This window comes from Dasypus novemcinctus, chromosome 21, assembly GCF_030445035.2.
Source record: "Dasypus novemcinctus isolate mDasNov1 chromosome 21, mDasNov1.1.hap2, whole genome shotgun sequence".
In the NCBI taxonomy this organism is placed as follows: Eukaryota; Metazoa; Chordata; class Mammalia; order Cingulata; family Dasypodidae; genus Dasypus; species Dasypus novemcinctus.
The window spans coordinates 66,351,488-66,366,844 of NC_080693.1; the positions used below are offsets into that span (position 1 = coordinate 66,351,488).

A 15,357-nucleotide genomic window follows, 5' to 3' on the forward strand; every position below is an offset into this window, starting at 1 on the left:
GAGAATTGAGTTTGTTCCCTCTGGGTAGGGCTCCCCTGGTCGTGAGCCAGTTGCCTGCCACCAGGAGGACCATTATCTGTTTGGTTAGAAGAGCAGCCTGCCATCCTGAGGTTGGGGTACTTACCAGCTGGGCCGCCCCCTCGGGCTGTGCGCTTTCAGGCCATGGCCAGTGCAGCTGTGGGGACTGCCTCTGTGACTCTGACTGGACTGGCTACTACTGCAACTGCACCACACGCACCGACACCTGCATGTCCAGTAACGGACTGCTCTGCAGCGGCCGAGGGAAGTGCGAATGCGGCAGCTGCATCTGCACCCAGCCAGGCTCCTATGGGGACACCTGTGAGAAGTGTCCCACCTGCCCTGATGCCTGTACCTTTAAGAAGTGAGTGGGCTGCTTGGAGAGAGTTGGGAGGCTGTGGGGTGGGAGAGGGTCTTTCAGACTAGGGTCCCCAAATCTCTAGGTTCTATCTCTTACACATCAAAGATTTCGGAAGCTGAGTCTGCGCCAGCCAAATGGCTAGCTCCTGTCTTTCCACTGAAATTTCTGGAGAAGTAAGAGGTAGAGTTAACAGTAGAGGATTCAAGAGTTCTTAGTAATTTTTGAACAAGGACTCTGCATTTTTTGTGCTGAGCTCCTAAATTGTGTAACTGGCTCGGACATTATGGCTCCCAGAAGTGGTATAGGGTTCACCCTCCTGTTATAGCCCTGGATGGGACATGAAGAAGTTCAGTGAAGGACCGGGGGGCCTTTGGCTGCCAGGGCCTGCCAATGGGTGAAGAGGGTAATCCCACCCTGGAACTCCAGTGTTGACTATTTTGGTCCCCAGGATTGTCTTACAGAATTTTTTTTTTTTAACTAAGGTAGAACAGCTTGTTGGGTTTATGGAGATCAGAGATGGACTGGGAGACTCTTGGTTTTGCACCTCCCTTGCTTTAATCCCTGTGTCCTCTTTCCTTTAGGGATTGTGTGGAGTGTGGGAAGTTTGTCCGAGGCGTCTTGCATGAGGAAAATACCTGCAACCATTACTGCCGTGATGAGATCGAATCTGTGAAGGAGCTTAGTAAGTTCAGCGTGTCTTAGAGTCACAAACACATGCTCAGGTTCCAAATTTTTTTTATTCAATCACACGACCTGTCCAGTTCTTATCTGCAAACTGGCGTAATAATGCCTACCTCATGGAAGGTTGTGCAGCTGGCTTTCCTGAGAGTCCTCTTGAACCCTTCTAATTGGTTCAGCAATCCCTCCCCCTTCTGCTTCCCATAGTCCACAGTCTCAGCAAGGTCCTGCAAATAATGAGTTTCATTGGCAGAGTACCAGCCTTTAGAATTAGAAAGGACGAAGTCTGGAAAACATGACAAGAGTCAGAGAGAAAAGTCTATCTCTGGAGAGCACAATGGGTCAGAAGCAGAAATGGAAGAAATACAAGGGCTGAGTAAGGACACTATTGAGAATCATTGAGCAAGAAGAAAAAGGAGAGAGGGAAGGAGCACCATTTTGCGTCAGGAACTGTTTATACAATTTAATTTTCATTCCAACCCTGTGAGATGGGGGTACTATTTTCCTTTTGAAGACAAAAGAGAGACTCAGTGAGGTCAAGTAACTTAGCTGAGATCACACAGCTTATGGGTGGTAGAGCTGGACTTTGAACCAGATTGTGTAATACTGTTATATCATGTTTCTTCCAGAAGAAGGAAGAACTAAAAAGGGCTTTTGAGGTACAAAATCCATCAGTGAGGGTCATCTGGAGGCAATTGCCTTGCACAACAGCCATCTCAAATCTAGGTTTCATGTCTAATGTCAGCCATGAGGTTTTCTGCCATATACTTTCCCATAAGTCCCATGAGTGGGCTTTGATGGTGACCCATCTTCCAGGAATTGACCCGTTTTTTTTTTTCATTTCCTTTCCTCTCACCCCCATAGAGGATAATGGCAAGGATGCAGTGAATTGTACCTATAAGAATGAGGAGGACTGTGTCATCAGATTCCAGTATTATGAAGACTCCAGTGGAAAGTCAATCCTGTATGTGGTGGAAGAGCCAGGTCAGTGAACATTGAGGGCCCCTGTCCCTGTCCCAGGGAAACAGAGAACCGTGTTAGACAGGAATTTCCACACATCACCCTTGCTTATACAGCCTGGCCTTACAAGTGATAAGTTAGGGCCTGTCATCTGGGTAGGTGGGCACATATAAATACAAATATTAGAAAGAAAGTGATTTGCTAATCGAGAGGACAAAAATAAGATGAAGAGAGAGAAGGCAGGGAAGGAGAGGGATAAGATAGTTTAGGATCCCGCCAAGGAACAGAATATATCATGGAATTTTTAGATGATCATGTCAAGAAGTAAGGAATTTAGTTGATGAAATAACCGGTTTTATTAACTTTAGTGAAGTGTATGTAAGACATGTTTTCTTTTACCTATCAAACTGACTAAAAAAAAATTGAAATGTTATTTTCAACAACAAAGATTTTATGAAACTGAAAAAAAAAAAGTAAGGAATTTGAACTCTAGGACTTTGCCTAAGGCATCTACTCCTCTATAAGTGAGATGGTTGCTCCGAACAACCAGCCTGCTGCTTTGGATGAAGGCCTGATTGTTCAAATTGTTGACTTCTTATTAGGCTCACAAGATATGGTGATCCTTTTGAGGCACTTATCCAGTGCTGCTCTGAACACTGAAAACGTAGTGCTTGCTTCCAAGGTGCTCTAGAAGCGGGACGAGTCCATCATACCACAGACCAGCATCACCCAACACAGCAGATTTGCTTTCTTCCTCTTACACTTTGATCTCCTTCCTTTTCCCTAAACAACAGATCGAGAAATGAATCATTAGAAAATAGTTTTGAGCACTTATTATATATCACGTGCTGTGTTAGGTACTGGGAATATAATAAGAAGTAAGGCAGAAGTAGTCCTGACAGGCCATGGGGGATACAGGCATGTAAATGAGTAATTACAATGCAGATGGGTAAGTCCTATGATGTGGAGCAAGACCTTATGGGAGTAAAGGAACAAACTCTGAAGACAAAATCAGGTGGTCTCTTTACAGGTGTAGGGATATCTTCAAATCATCCTTTAGACCAGGCATCAGCAAACTTTTTCTGTAAGGGGCCAGGTGTTAAATAGTTTGGGCTTAGTGGGCCATACAATCTCTGCTGTAACTATTCAGCTCTGCCATTGTAGCATGAAAGTCGCCTTAGACACTCTGTAAACAAATGGGCATGACTGTATGTAAAAACAGGGGGCAGGCTGCATTTGGCTCCCTGAACCTTGCTTTAGACCACTGGTTCTCAAGCTCTGGTATGTGTCAGAATCACCTGGGGAACTTAAGAAATCTTGAGGCCTGAGCCCTGTTCTACTTCAACAGGTGTAGGCCTCTGTGTTCTTCATTATTGCCCCTGGTAACTCTGATACACTCCAACATTTGACTGCCCCTGCTTTAGGCACATCACTTCCCTTGAGAAACCTTCTTAGATCTCCAGTTTCCATACTGCTAACTAGGTTTGATGCTCCTGTACAATTCTCATAGCATCTGTGCCTCCCTTAGAAAGGCCTTCATCATACTTTTAAATTGCTTGTTTAATCACTGTCTTTCCCTCTGTAGATCATGAGCTCTGTGAAGGTGGGAACTGTTTCTGCTTTATTTATTGTTATATTCCCATACTTAGCTCAATCATCTACATAGAAGTTATTTAGAAAATGGTTTTTGAATGGATTAATAGGGCTAAGTATTCTTTCGGACAGTTGGGCTTGTCTCCTTTTGAAATGTGCTAGGAGAAGTTTGGCTCCTTAAAGAAGGAGGGGATGAAGGTGAGAAAAGGGAGGCAGAAAAGTCCAGGGGAGCTCCCTCATGTCTCACTTCCATCTCACACAACCATGCGGCTGTCTCTGGAGGGAGGGGAGAGCATTGCCTTCCTGTCTGGGATCTTGATTATCAGCCCTTTCCAGAGCTCTCACCCATTAGAAGGGAGAAAGAAGTAAGAAAGAGCATCATCTTGAGTTTATTTAGTGACTCGAGAAAGCTGAAGGGGGATGAGTGTGGGTGTGTTTCTGTCGGGGAGCAGATGTGGATTGGTTTGACCCTGTTTCCCCTATGCCTTCCCACCCATGCACATAATTCATGTCATCGAGTTTTCCATACCTACTTTAGCTGTATCTTTGTCCCTTTTCTTTTCAGAAGGGTGGTGTATCTTTGCTTTGGGGCTTAATATTACTTATCTCTACAGCAATCCTTGCTGATGATCCTGCTGTATCACTTATCAAAATCATTTGCCTTGATATTCTGAGACTGGAATCTACTGCCTGAAGATGTGGGAAACAAAGGTGATGGTAACCTGGATGGCACAAATAACTCCAGTTGGTAGTTTTTCTGACTTACCACTAGTAGACGCCTTCTACCACATTAGGAGATGAGAACACAGATCCAGAGACCCACGTTACCTATCTTATATCTCCTGTACTTCTAGGCTCTGCCTCACCTCCCTCTCTCCCCTCTCAGCCATTTCCAGGGGCTCTGGTTTTGAGTAGACTATAGCAGCTGGGGTCCCAGAGCAGGGGAGGAGATTATTCCCCTTCCCTTCCCCAACTTATGTCCTTGCAGATGCTCTTTTTGAATGGCGGAGCCACTGCTGGACATTAGAAGAGTGATGCTAAAGAATTTGATGTTGACCAAGCAGAGCCCATGTGGAATGAGCTACCTCATTGCTCCCAGATAGGGTTGCCAGATGAAACACAGTATGTCCCATGCAATACACATATTTATACTAAAAAGTTATTCATTGCTTATCTGAAATTCAGATTTTACTAGAAATCCTGTACTCTTGTTTGGTAAATCTGTCAATACCACCCAGAATTAACTGACCCTAGGTAACCTCCCACTGTGATGGGGAGGGCCCTACAGAGATACCTCGATCTTGTCTTCTGCTTCCAGAAAGCCTGCCATCCACCCCTTTCAAGAGAGATGACTAACAGATTGTTTTCCCCCATGAAGACCTCCTGGCATTCTACCCGTTCTCATACAAACATGCAGAGTTGGAATTTTAACCTGAGGTTTGAGGGTCAGCCCTGCGTCAGTCTTCCAGAGAATTCATAATCGTTTTTCTCAGAACTGGGACCTCTGCTCCTGGGAACTCAGACACTAGAACCTCCGCCTCCTCTCTCCAGGCATTCCTTTAATTATAGAGAGAGGTTGAAATTTGGTGGGTTGGGAAATAGCCAGCTTGGTTTTGTGGTGGTGGTTGTTCCGTGTAGTGTGTGGTGAATATAGGGTGTATATTTAGGGAAGGAGTTGAGAGACAATGTGGATGTGGGTATGACTCCCTCTCCAGACTCATCCAAATCCATATATACAAACACCTAGTTCCATAACACTTGAGGAGTTACCTGAGTGAAGCCACCCATCAGATTCCTGCAGCTTATGGGAAACAGCTCTGCAGGGCATACTCAGGTTTCCGCCTTAGAGGAGTGAGGCAACTCTGTCTGTGCTGATTGTTGGTTGAAGCTGGACAGGAAGTTGGCTCTCAAAAGGGTGAGGATTTTAGATGGCTAAAGGTTTTGGGAAAGAACTCAAAATCCTGTCATGGCTGGCAGGCCTCCTGGTCTCTAAGGATGCTCAGGGAATATCTGAACCAGGGTAACAAACGCAAATGCTTACAGGGGATAGGTAGGCAAATTAGTGAGACCAGAAGGGTGTAATGATGACAATAATAATGGTAGCTGTTATGAGCATTTTGCTCTTTGCCAGGCTGTTCTGAATTCTTTAAATACGTTAATTTCATTTTTCCTCAACACAAGTGTTTGGGGTTGTTACTTTCTCCATTTTAAACATAGAAAAATAGGAAACAGATACCCAGAAAGGTTAAATGATTCCCCCCAGATCGCATAGCAAAGTCTGTGGTAAGACACGTTTCAAATCCAGGCGGTCTGGCTCCAGAGTCCACAGTAGCAGAGACGTGATGACAGGTCACACTTTGCCTTGGTTTTGGGGAGAAAAATCAAGAATGGTGAGGACTATGGCACACTAAGAACATATGTCTCATCTAAAAGGGACAGCTGCTCCTTAGCTCTAGTCAGTTTCTTTCATGCAGGAATTTAGGTTGTTAATAGATCTTTTGATTTTTTTTAAAGGGAAGGTCAAAAATTTTGAGGAAAATCTCCTGATTATTCAATATTGGCACCAAAATCAAATTCTTTGTAAACACTTGTGTGAACCAACACTGAGTAGGCTGAATTTTGCCTGTGGGTGACTGGCTTTCAACAACCTCTGATTTAAACCACTTGGGATAAATTATTTTTTGTCCTAAATGTGCTCTTTTTTTTTAATTAAAGAAAAAGGCTGCCCTGTTTCCTTCAGATACCTTTCCAGTACTCTTCTATTTTGTCAAGAAGACCTTATTCATAGCCAGCTTAAGTAATTCCTGCTTTACTCACAACCACCCTGCTCTGTGCTCTTTCCTGACAGAGTGTCCCAAGGGTCCTGACATCCTGGTGGTCCTGCTTTCAGTGATGGGAGCCATTTTGCTCATTGGCCTTGCTACTCTGCTCATCTGGAAGCTCCTCATCACCATCCATGACCGGAAGGAGTTTGCTAAATTTGAGGAAGAGCGAGCCAGAGCAAAATGGGACACAGTAAGAGACTGGGCTGGACTAGGAGTTTTCTTAAATCATTAGTTCTAGAGCCTGATGTGGAAGCAGTGGGTGTTCACAGTGACCAGGTTTGGCCAGCACCATAGTTTTCCAGTTAGCCTCTGTTCTGGAAATTGGGAGATGGTCTGAATGTCCCCTTGTCCTTAAGGTTCCTACAAACCATGTGATTCTCCCTGTATCACAGGGTGACTGTGGGCCATGACAGTGAGTACTGACTGAGCACAAACAGTGTCCAGCTCTGCTCTGAACACTGTGAGGAAATGAAAAAGAAGCTTACTCTTCAGTTGAGAGAAAGGACAAACACAAGAATCTGATGTTGAACTTATTATGAGTTATATACTAAAGAAGGCCAAAGCATTCAGCCACAAATTGAAAAAAATATAATAGCTGACATTTATTGAGCATTTACCATGTGCCAGGAACTGGTCTAACTGCTTGTACTGTATTAATTTATTTAATCCCTAAAAAAACCCTAGTGGTGGGCACTACTATTATTCACATTTTACAGATAAGGAGACTTAGCACAAAGAAGCTAACTAGCTTGCCCAATTGTGGGAGGGAATTACATTTATAAAGAAATTACTTTGTAGGGCAGCCCCTTAGAAATAGTGACAGGATGGCATTCCCCCTCATTTTTTTCTTCTTTTTCCTCAAATGATGAGATGAAAGCTTACGAATGGGACTGTACTATTATCTCCCTGCATTTCCAGTTTATACAAATTTAATCCCAAACAAAGCATTTCCTGGGGACCTTCTATATTACTAGTTTTACTCTATTCTCCTTTGGTTCATCTTCCACATTTTAATTTTTTCCTAGACGTTCCAAATGGTTATTTACTTCCTGAATGTCCAGAGTTAGGCTGGAAGTTTGTTCCCATTTGATGGTGGCTGCATAGTTTGTACCCAGGGATCCCAAGAAACTGGGATGTTTCTGTTAGGACAGTGTACAACATCCTGAATCTCTGATGCACATGAGAAAGCCTTGGGTTTTTTGAAACTACCATTAAAGCATGGTCGGATCTTTACATTTTATCTTGGAAAATAATTTGAGAAACTTAGCAAAGGTCTTACTTTTTTCCTGATAACATGATGGTTTGTGGATAGTGCTTGAAGGAATTAAATGAAAAAAAATAATTAAGAATTAGTTGGGCAAAAGTTGTTTCTATATTACCACCACTGGGTACATTTCTTTTTCTTGCCCATATCCCCTAGCACTATCATAAATAAGGTAAAAAGGGGAGAAGGGCAAAAAAGAGAGCGTAAGAGAGGGGAGAATAGGAGAGATTGGCTAAAAATTATTCCAGAATATTTTGGGGTCACCAGAAAGTGATGTGCTGAATTTAACCCTTTAGAAGTAAAAGCTGGGTGGCATTCTACCTCATTTCTCTTCCTCTTATTTCATATCCATTCCAAATATATGGATAAAATGAGGCTTAAACTATTTCACTGTGGTATATCTTAGAGAAGTGTGTCTTTGGCAAAACTTCTCAAGTGAAATTTTACTTTTCAGGATAGCAGAGGTTTGAGGACTTCACTGTAAGATAATTTTCTGTTCTCTCTGCAGGCCAACAACCCACTGTATAAAGGGGCCACATCTACCTTCACCAATATCACCTACCGGGGTGCCTCATAACAAGCAGTCATCCTCAGAGCATTATCCAACTATTCCAGGATTGTGGGAGCTTCTCCCATCATGTTTACAGAGGACGGTGTCTGTGGGGCGGGATATGGAGCTTGGAGTGGGGTGGGTTGGAGATAGTCAGTATGTAGAAGTGTTGGTCTCTGCACATGTATGTATGAGTGTGTTATGTGTTGGGGTAGTGTGTAATTTAAAACTTGTGATGCATCCTAAAGGGAGGCCCTCAGTCTTTGTCCTCAGAATTCCTCCTGCAGGGATTCTTCCTGCTTAGCTTGAGGGTGACCCGTGTGGCTGAATAGGGGTTCTACATTACCTCAGTGGGACGCCAGCTTTTCTTGTCAGGCCATTCTCCCAGAACAGAAGAGCAGAGCTAAAGCTTCTCATTCCAGAGGAAGGAACGCCAAGCCTTGGCTCTACCTTGAGGATGCATTTGTGTTTCTTGGGACTGACTCTCCACAGCTATGGTAGGAAATGCTGTGCTTTGCAGCCCAGTTGTGTCATCTGTATCCCATGCCCCTTTCCTTCCCTCTGACTGAAGGAAGAGTCAGCAGAGAGCTGCACCATTATTGCTGCCTATGCCTTTTGCCATTACCTCAGTCCAGCATTGCTCACCTGTAAGGGAAGTCTTTGCTACCTAATTCTTTGACCTGTTGGAATGAAGAAGGCAGGCCACCCAGGGGTCATACATGGTCTGGGGACTTGCAAGTGTCCCAAATTCACAATCACAATCACTTTCATGTTCACCTCATTGAGACCTCTACTTGGAGGTTTGTTTAGACAAAGTTTGTCACCCTTAGACTAACACCATCTCCTTACCTACTGCTTCCATACTCTCACTGCTATAGAGATTTGCTGTGTGCTGGGGATTTCTCTCATGACCAAAAGCTTCTCCTCCGAAGGAGAATGCTATGGTTAGAGCCAGACCCTGATCCTTTCGACCTTCTGCCCCTTGTCTACCACCACATGCCTAACCTTATGCCTCTTATGCTACACCCATCCATAGGACTGATTGCACTTATCTACCTCTTGGGTGTCTTATGAAAGAATCATTCCTCTGTGGTTCTCTGGGCCTGTTGGGCAGAAGTGGAATGATGAGCCACTTGTCAGTATGTGTGTCCTCTTTTCCTACGGGCTGGGAAACCACATTTTAATTCAGTCTTTAATCTGAGAGGCCACAAGGGCCATTTAATTTTATTTTTCTTATTGGGGCACCTAAAACTACAATAAGGTCTTGCTTAATCTAAAGAAGCTAGTATATTAATGCACTTGTATTATATTTGTAATTTTCTTTGATGACTAGAAAGGAAAACATAAAAAAACACACAGATTTGGGCTGGCTATAGACACTCCCACTTGGCATTATTTATAGCAAGTCACTGCCCATCTGCTGGGTTTGCAAGGGCTCACTCATCCTGGAATCCTGTGGGGATGGACGTATGGATGTACTGGACCTATCCTGAGCAGCAAAGAAAGAAGCTGTTGTAGCAGTAGAAGTTGCTCCATTGGTGTTTACATTCATCCAACATTAAAAACCATCAGGAGGTGCCCCTCCCCACATTTCCCAAGAGAAAGAGCTATAAACAGTGGTCTGAGACTCTGAAGAATCTGAGTCCTGGTCTCAGTGTTGCAGCTAAGGAGTCTTTAACATTAATTAAGGCAAGTCATTTCCTCTCCCTAGGGCTAGTTTGAAAACTGATAGGCTTGAAGGTCTCTTTCAGAATCAGCGTTCTAAGATGCTGGGGTTTACTGTGGTATCAAACATGCAGCATCAAGATTCTGTGCAATGTTCGTACTGTTTGTTTTCTAAATTGGGAGATCTTGAAGACCTGGATTTCCCAAGAGCACATGTCATTCCAAATCACCTTTCTCAAGGAAAAAATCTCATCCTTTCTTAGAACCTGTCCTTCAACCTCTGTTAGCAGTTACATCTCCTGCTCCACTTAGCTCTTATTTCTTAGCTCCCTTTGCACACATTTGCACCCACATATTAGGGAAGAAGAATCCATAAGAAGTAGTGGAAACTTGTATTCTGTATCCACATGTTAACATTGAGAATAAGACTTGAAATTAGGAACGGGATAAATGAACCTCTGCCTCACTCATGGATCACCCTTTACTGAAGGGAATGGAAATGTGGTAGAGGGATAAATGGATCAGGGGTGAGGATGATCACGAGTCCAAGTTTAGAACATAACTATAAACTTTGGCTACTAAGACAGGGAGTCCACTATTGTAGTAGTGGGACATCTTCTATAAAATATAAGTAAGAATCTTGTCTGAGCTTCTGGAATGAAGCTCACAGGCCTTGAAGACCAATGCTGATTGTTAATATGTCGGAATAACTTCTAGCTGTGTCCACCAGATAGCAAATAGTAGGCAGCTTTTGTGTCATATAGGGTTAACATTTAAATAGTATTTTGGCATCAGACAGCTCAGCCCAAATGGGTTCTTTTTGCCCAGCTCTTTTGGAGATTATTTTATGTCCAGTCTCAGGGGCAGTGGATAATAATGGACATCTTTGAACATTCCTGACTTCTGGATGACAAGTTGTCACGTAAGGAGTCATTTCTTCACTACTCAGATATTCCTAGAACACCCATGATTTCAAGATATTTCTCTTTGTTATGTATTCCTGGTTGAAATGATTTACGTGCCCTTCTGACTTCCTAGCCACTCCTCTGTCTGAGTTGTGAAACCGTGAATTAAAAGTGCTTCCCAAAAAGAATGGGACTAAAGTTGCCCAGTGCTTCCTGTGTTTTTATTTCTGTTTCCTTTGGATAAAAAAAGTGTCATGGCCTCACAGAATGATTGTTTTAGAACTAGCAGGTTTCCAAATGTAACAGAGTTGTGACTACTTTGGGATCTGAAGCTAGTTTCAGAATCTAGAACCTTTCTTTAATAACAACATTCTCAAAATGAATAGATTATTACTGTTCTAAGAGTTGGGGATATTATTTTTTTATTTGGGCATTTTCTAGGAACTTATGCCACCTCAGTAGAACAGAATGTCAATTTAGCATAGGTTTCATCCAGGAAGCATTAATTTGTAAAATAAAGCATCAATGGCAAATTGTATAGGACCATTTAAGTGTCCATCTTCTTTTTTAAGGCTTTGGATCTCAAAGTGTGGTCCAGGAGGAGCACTATCAGTACTACCTGGGAACTCATTAGAAATGAAAATACTAAGGCCCGACTGCAGACCTACTGAATCAGAAAATCTGGGGATGGGATCCAATGTTTGTTTTAATAAGCCCTCCTGGTGATTCTGATACATGTTCAAGTTTAAGAACAACTGATTTAAGGAGTCACATATGTATCCTGACCTAGAAAGAAGTTTATAGTAAGTCAGTTCAATTACTATATGGTTAAGAACATATTTTGGCTGGTAGATTCAGAAAACCAAATCTGAATAACCCACATAAAACCCAAATCTACTTTTGATCCATTTTCTAAGTTAAGTGATTGCAGGCCTTTTGGGTTCAGTCACAGACACAAATTCTCCTGAAAACCTAAAAGAAGAGGCTCAGAATCACTCACAGGATATCTGGCAGGCACCTAAGAAATGAATGTGTGTCAAGCTGCAAGCAAGAAAATATACTTTTATTTTTTATTTATTTTCATTTTTGTTTCTATTTATATATTTTTTGGACTTCTCAGTTTTTTTAAACTTTATTTTGTACATTTAATAATTGAAAATATAAACAATTCAAAACTAAAAAAACAGTTGAATAAAAATGTATATTTCTCATTTAAATGTACTGGATACATATAAATTTTTTTTTGAATATACAATATGTTACACAATATATTTGGTTCATAGTAGTGTAGTCATACAGCATTTGTCCTTTTGTGTCTGGGTTGCTTCGCTCAACATAATGTCCTCCAGGATCACCCATGTTGTCATATGTTTTATGACTTCATTTCTCCTTACAGCTGCTTAATTTCCATCATGTGAATAGATCAAGTTTGTTTCTCCATTCTTCTGTTGATGGACACCTGGGCTGTTTCCAACTTTTGGCAATTGTGAATAATGTTGCTATGAACATCGGTGTGCAGATATCTCTCACAGTTCTTCTGCTCTCTGTTCTTCTGGTTATATGTGGTATTGCAGGGTCACGTGGCTAGTCTATATTCAACTTCTTTAGGAATTGTTAAACAGTCCTCCACAGTGGCTGTACCATTCTGCATTCCCACCAATAGTGAATAGGTGTTCCTATCTCTCTACATCCTCTCCAACACTTGAAGTTCTTTGTCTTTTTAATAGTGGCCAGTCTGATAGGTGTGAAATGATATTAAGAAAATATTCTTGACAGAATTTATTCATAGGAAATGGGATTGAAATCTTAATTATTAGCATTATTATCCTATAGGATGCCACAGTAAGACTAGATTTCGCTATTTAAAATAGATTGAGCACTGACAGTGTGGGATTGAAGTACTTTCTACAGTAGAACACATGACATAAATTTTGCCTTTTCAGTCTTAAATTCCTTACATAATACACATTTTCTATACATAGTACAGAGCACATCATCATAAAAAGATTGCATGAACATAGATAATCCTATAATGAACTTTTGTGGTTTATTTACATAATAGTAACTGGTGACTAAAAGTGAAAATAAGATGAAAAACTGTATGTCAAATCATGTGTAATCCTTTAACTCTTGGCCTCTGTAGTCTGAGGTCTGTAGTAACAGAGCTATGGGACCAATCACAAGCAGATACCTTGGGAATTACAGTGTGTTCAGTTATTCATACTGAGATTGGGAGCAACAATGTATGCTATGCAAGTAAGCCATTTAGTATTTGTTGAAAAAGAAATTTGGCTTTGTAATACAATATGTTTTTGGAAATACAGTTTCCTAATTTGCTTTAGTTTGACATAACACACAATGAGGCAATCTTAGATGCTTGCAGTTGGGGTTAACCTGATCATTAAATGGATTTTTAGAAATATTAATGTGTGTACCTAAAAACTTTCATACGGGAGGAAAGCTAAGAAATCAGGAACACGACTGCCTTCTTTGCAGTTCCAGTGTCATAGCAATGTCATCCCACCCCCTTGCATAGAGGTAACATTTTTCATCAGCTGTGTATTATCTAACAATATAGCAAAGCATATATACAGAATATAAATTTCTAGAAAGCAATATTTAGGAAATTTAAGAACCTTTAGGTAAAACCTCCATTGTAAATTATTCCTTAGCAGTGTCCCTGAAAAGAACTTTATAAGAAATAAGTTTCAATTGATTATGTTTTACCTAATGTATTAGTTGGGTTTTCTTAGTGACTCATACATAGCTAGCATGATTCTTTGAAGCGGTCAGAGTGATGGATGTGCAAATATTGCTTTGCTGACCAATGGAAATACTCCATTAAGAAAAAGCTAATGGTGGACTTTGCTTTTCCTAATTTTTCAATCACCTATTTTAATAGAGATTGCTAATTGTTCCCTAGTATCTATTTTCCCCTTTCACATAGTATCAGGACTCTTACTTTTTATTTAGGCACTTGGCCACCCATACAAATTACTATGTTCCCTGCGCTCTCATGTAGCTAAGTGTGCCGTGTCCATCTCATACACAGTGAGATTTAAATGAAAGTTGTGTGCAGCGTCCAGGTAGTGGCATTTAAGGGTGGGAACATGCCTTCCTTTATTCCTTCATCCTTGTCAGAGGGTGGAATGTGGAGGTAACAGCTGGAATTTTAAGCAGTCTTTGTGAATTAAGATGTCACCTATAGAATTGTATTAATCTATTGCTGCATAAGAAATTACTCCACAATATAACTGTTTAAAACAAGACAAACATTATCTTGCAGTTTTTGTGGTCAGGAATTCAGAAATGACTTAGGTGGGTGGCTGTGGTTCATAGTGTCTCCTGAGGTTGCAATCAAGCTTTTGGCCAGGGTTGCAGTCAATTGAAAGCTCAAAAGGGGTTGGAGGAGCCTCTTCCAAGATGGCTTACTCACATGATTGTTGGCAGAAAACATCAGTTCTGTACAGGCTACTGGCAATAGGTCTTAGTTCCTCACTACTTGGATAACTGCTTGTGTGTCCCATGACTTCTTACCTAACTTTTCCCAGAGTGAGTGATCCAAGAGAGAAAAGAAGAAGATGTAATGACTTTTAGGATTTACTTTTGTGTCACATAATAAACTTCTGCCATATTCTAGGTAGTAGAGGTAATTTAGGAAATCCAGCCCACACTCAAGGGGAAGGGAATTTAACACTACTTCTTAAAGGGACGAGCACTATAGTAGATAGAATAATGATCCCCACGCCCATTCCCAAATGTCCACCTTCTAATCCCCAGAACCTGTGAATGTGTTCCTACACATGGAAAAAAAAAAAAAGAGTGTAATAAATTTAGGGATTTTGAAGTAGATTATCCTGGGTTATCTGAGGGGTCAATGTAATCACAAAAGTACTTATAAGAGGGAGGCAAGAGGATCAGAGTGAGAGTCAGAGCAGCAATGTGATGTTAGGAGGCTGGAGTGATGCAACCATCAGCCAAGGAATACAAAACTAGAAACTGCAAAGGCAAGGAATTCTCCCCTAGAGTCTCCAGAAGGAATGTAGCCTTTGATTTTAACGTCATCAGACCCATTTTGTACTTCTGACCCTCAGAAACGTAAGATAATAAATTTGTGTGGTTTTAGGTTTGTGGTAATTAGTTACAGTAGCAAAAGGAAGCTAATAAAGACATCAAAGAATTTGTGGATGTATTTATAAGCCACCACAATCCCCCGTGTAGCTAAAAATTATTTACAGTCCTTCTACCTGCAAAATATGGGACTTATCTCTCCCAGTTCCCCAAAGTCTCATCCCATTACAGCATCCACTCAAAGTCCAGAATCTTAACATCTAAATAGATCAAGGGGTAGATGAGACTCCTTGGGTGTAACTCCTTATATATAGCACCATACAGTATACTATACAGAATATAGTACCTCTCAATTTGGAGGCCTGTGAACAAAAGTAACAAATTATATCCTCCTCCACCCAATAATCTAATATAAATTGCTGAGACAGATAGGATAACTTCTATAGACATTCCTGTCCCAAATGGGT

General features: G+C 41.3%; 1 protein-coding gene across 1 annotated transcript in view; it reads left to right on the plus strand.

Moving 5' to 3' along the window:
• The window catches only part of ITGB3 (integrin subunit beta 3), a 67,813-nt gene extending 56,793 nt beyond the window's left edge, over nt 1-11,020 (plus strand). Inside the window, exons 11-15 of the mRNA XM_004447118.4 lie at nt 160-382; nt 961-1,061; nt 1,922-2,041; nt 6,459-6,625; nt 8,208-11,020. Of these exons, the coding sequence (XP_004447175.1) occupies nt 160-382; nt 961-1,061; nt 1,922-2,041; nt 6,459-6,625; nt 8,208-8,276 (680 nt within the window). The 3' untranslated portion in view covers nt 8,277-11,020. The remainder of the gene's footprint in view (nt 1-159; nt 383-960; nt 1,062-1,921; nt 2,042-6,458; nt 6,626-8,207) is intronic.
• Nucleotides 11,021-15,357: the final 4,337 nt, after the last annotated feature.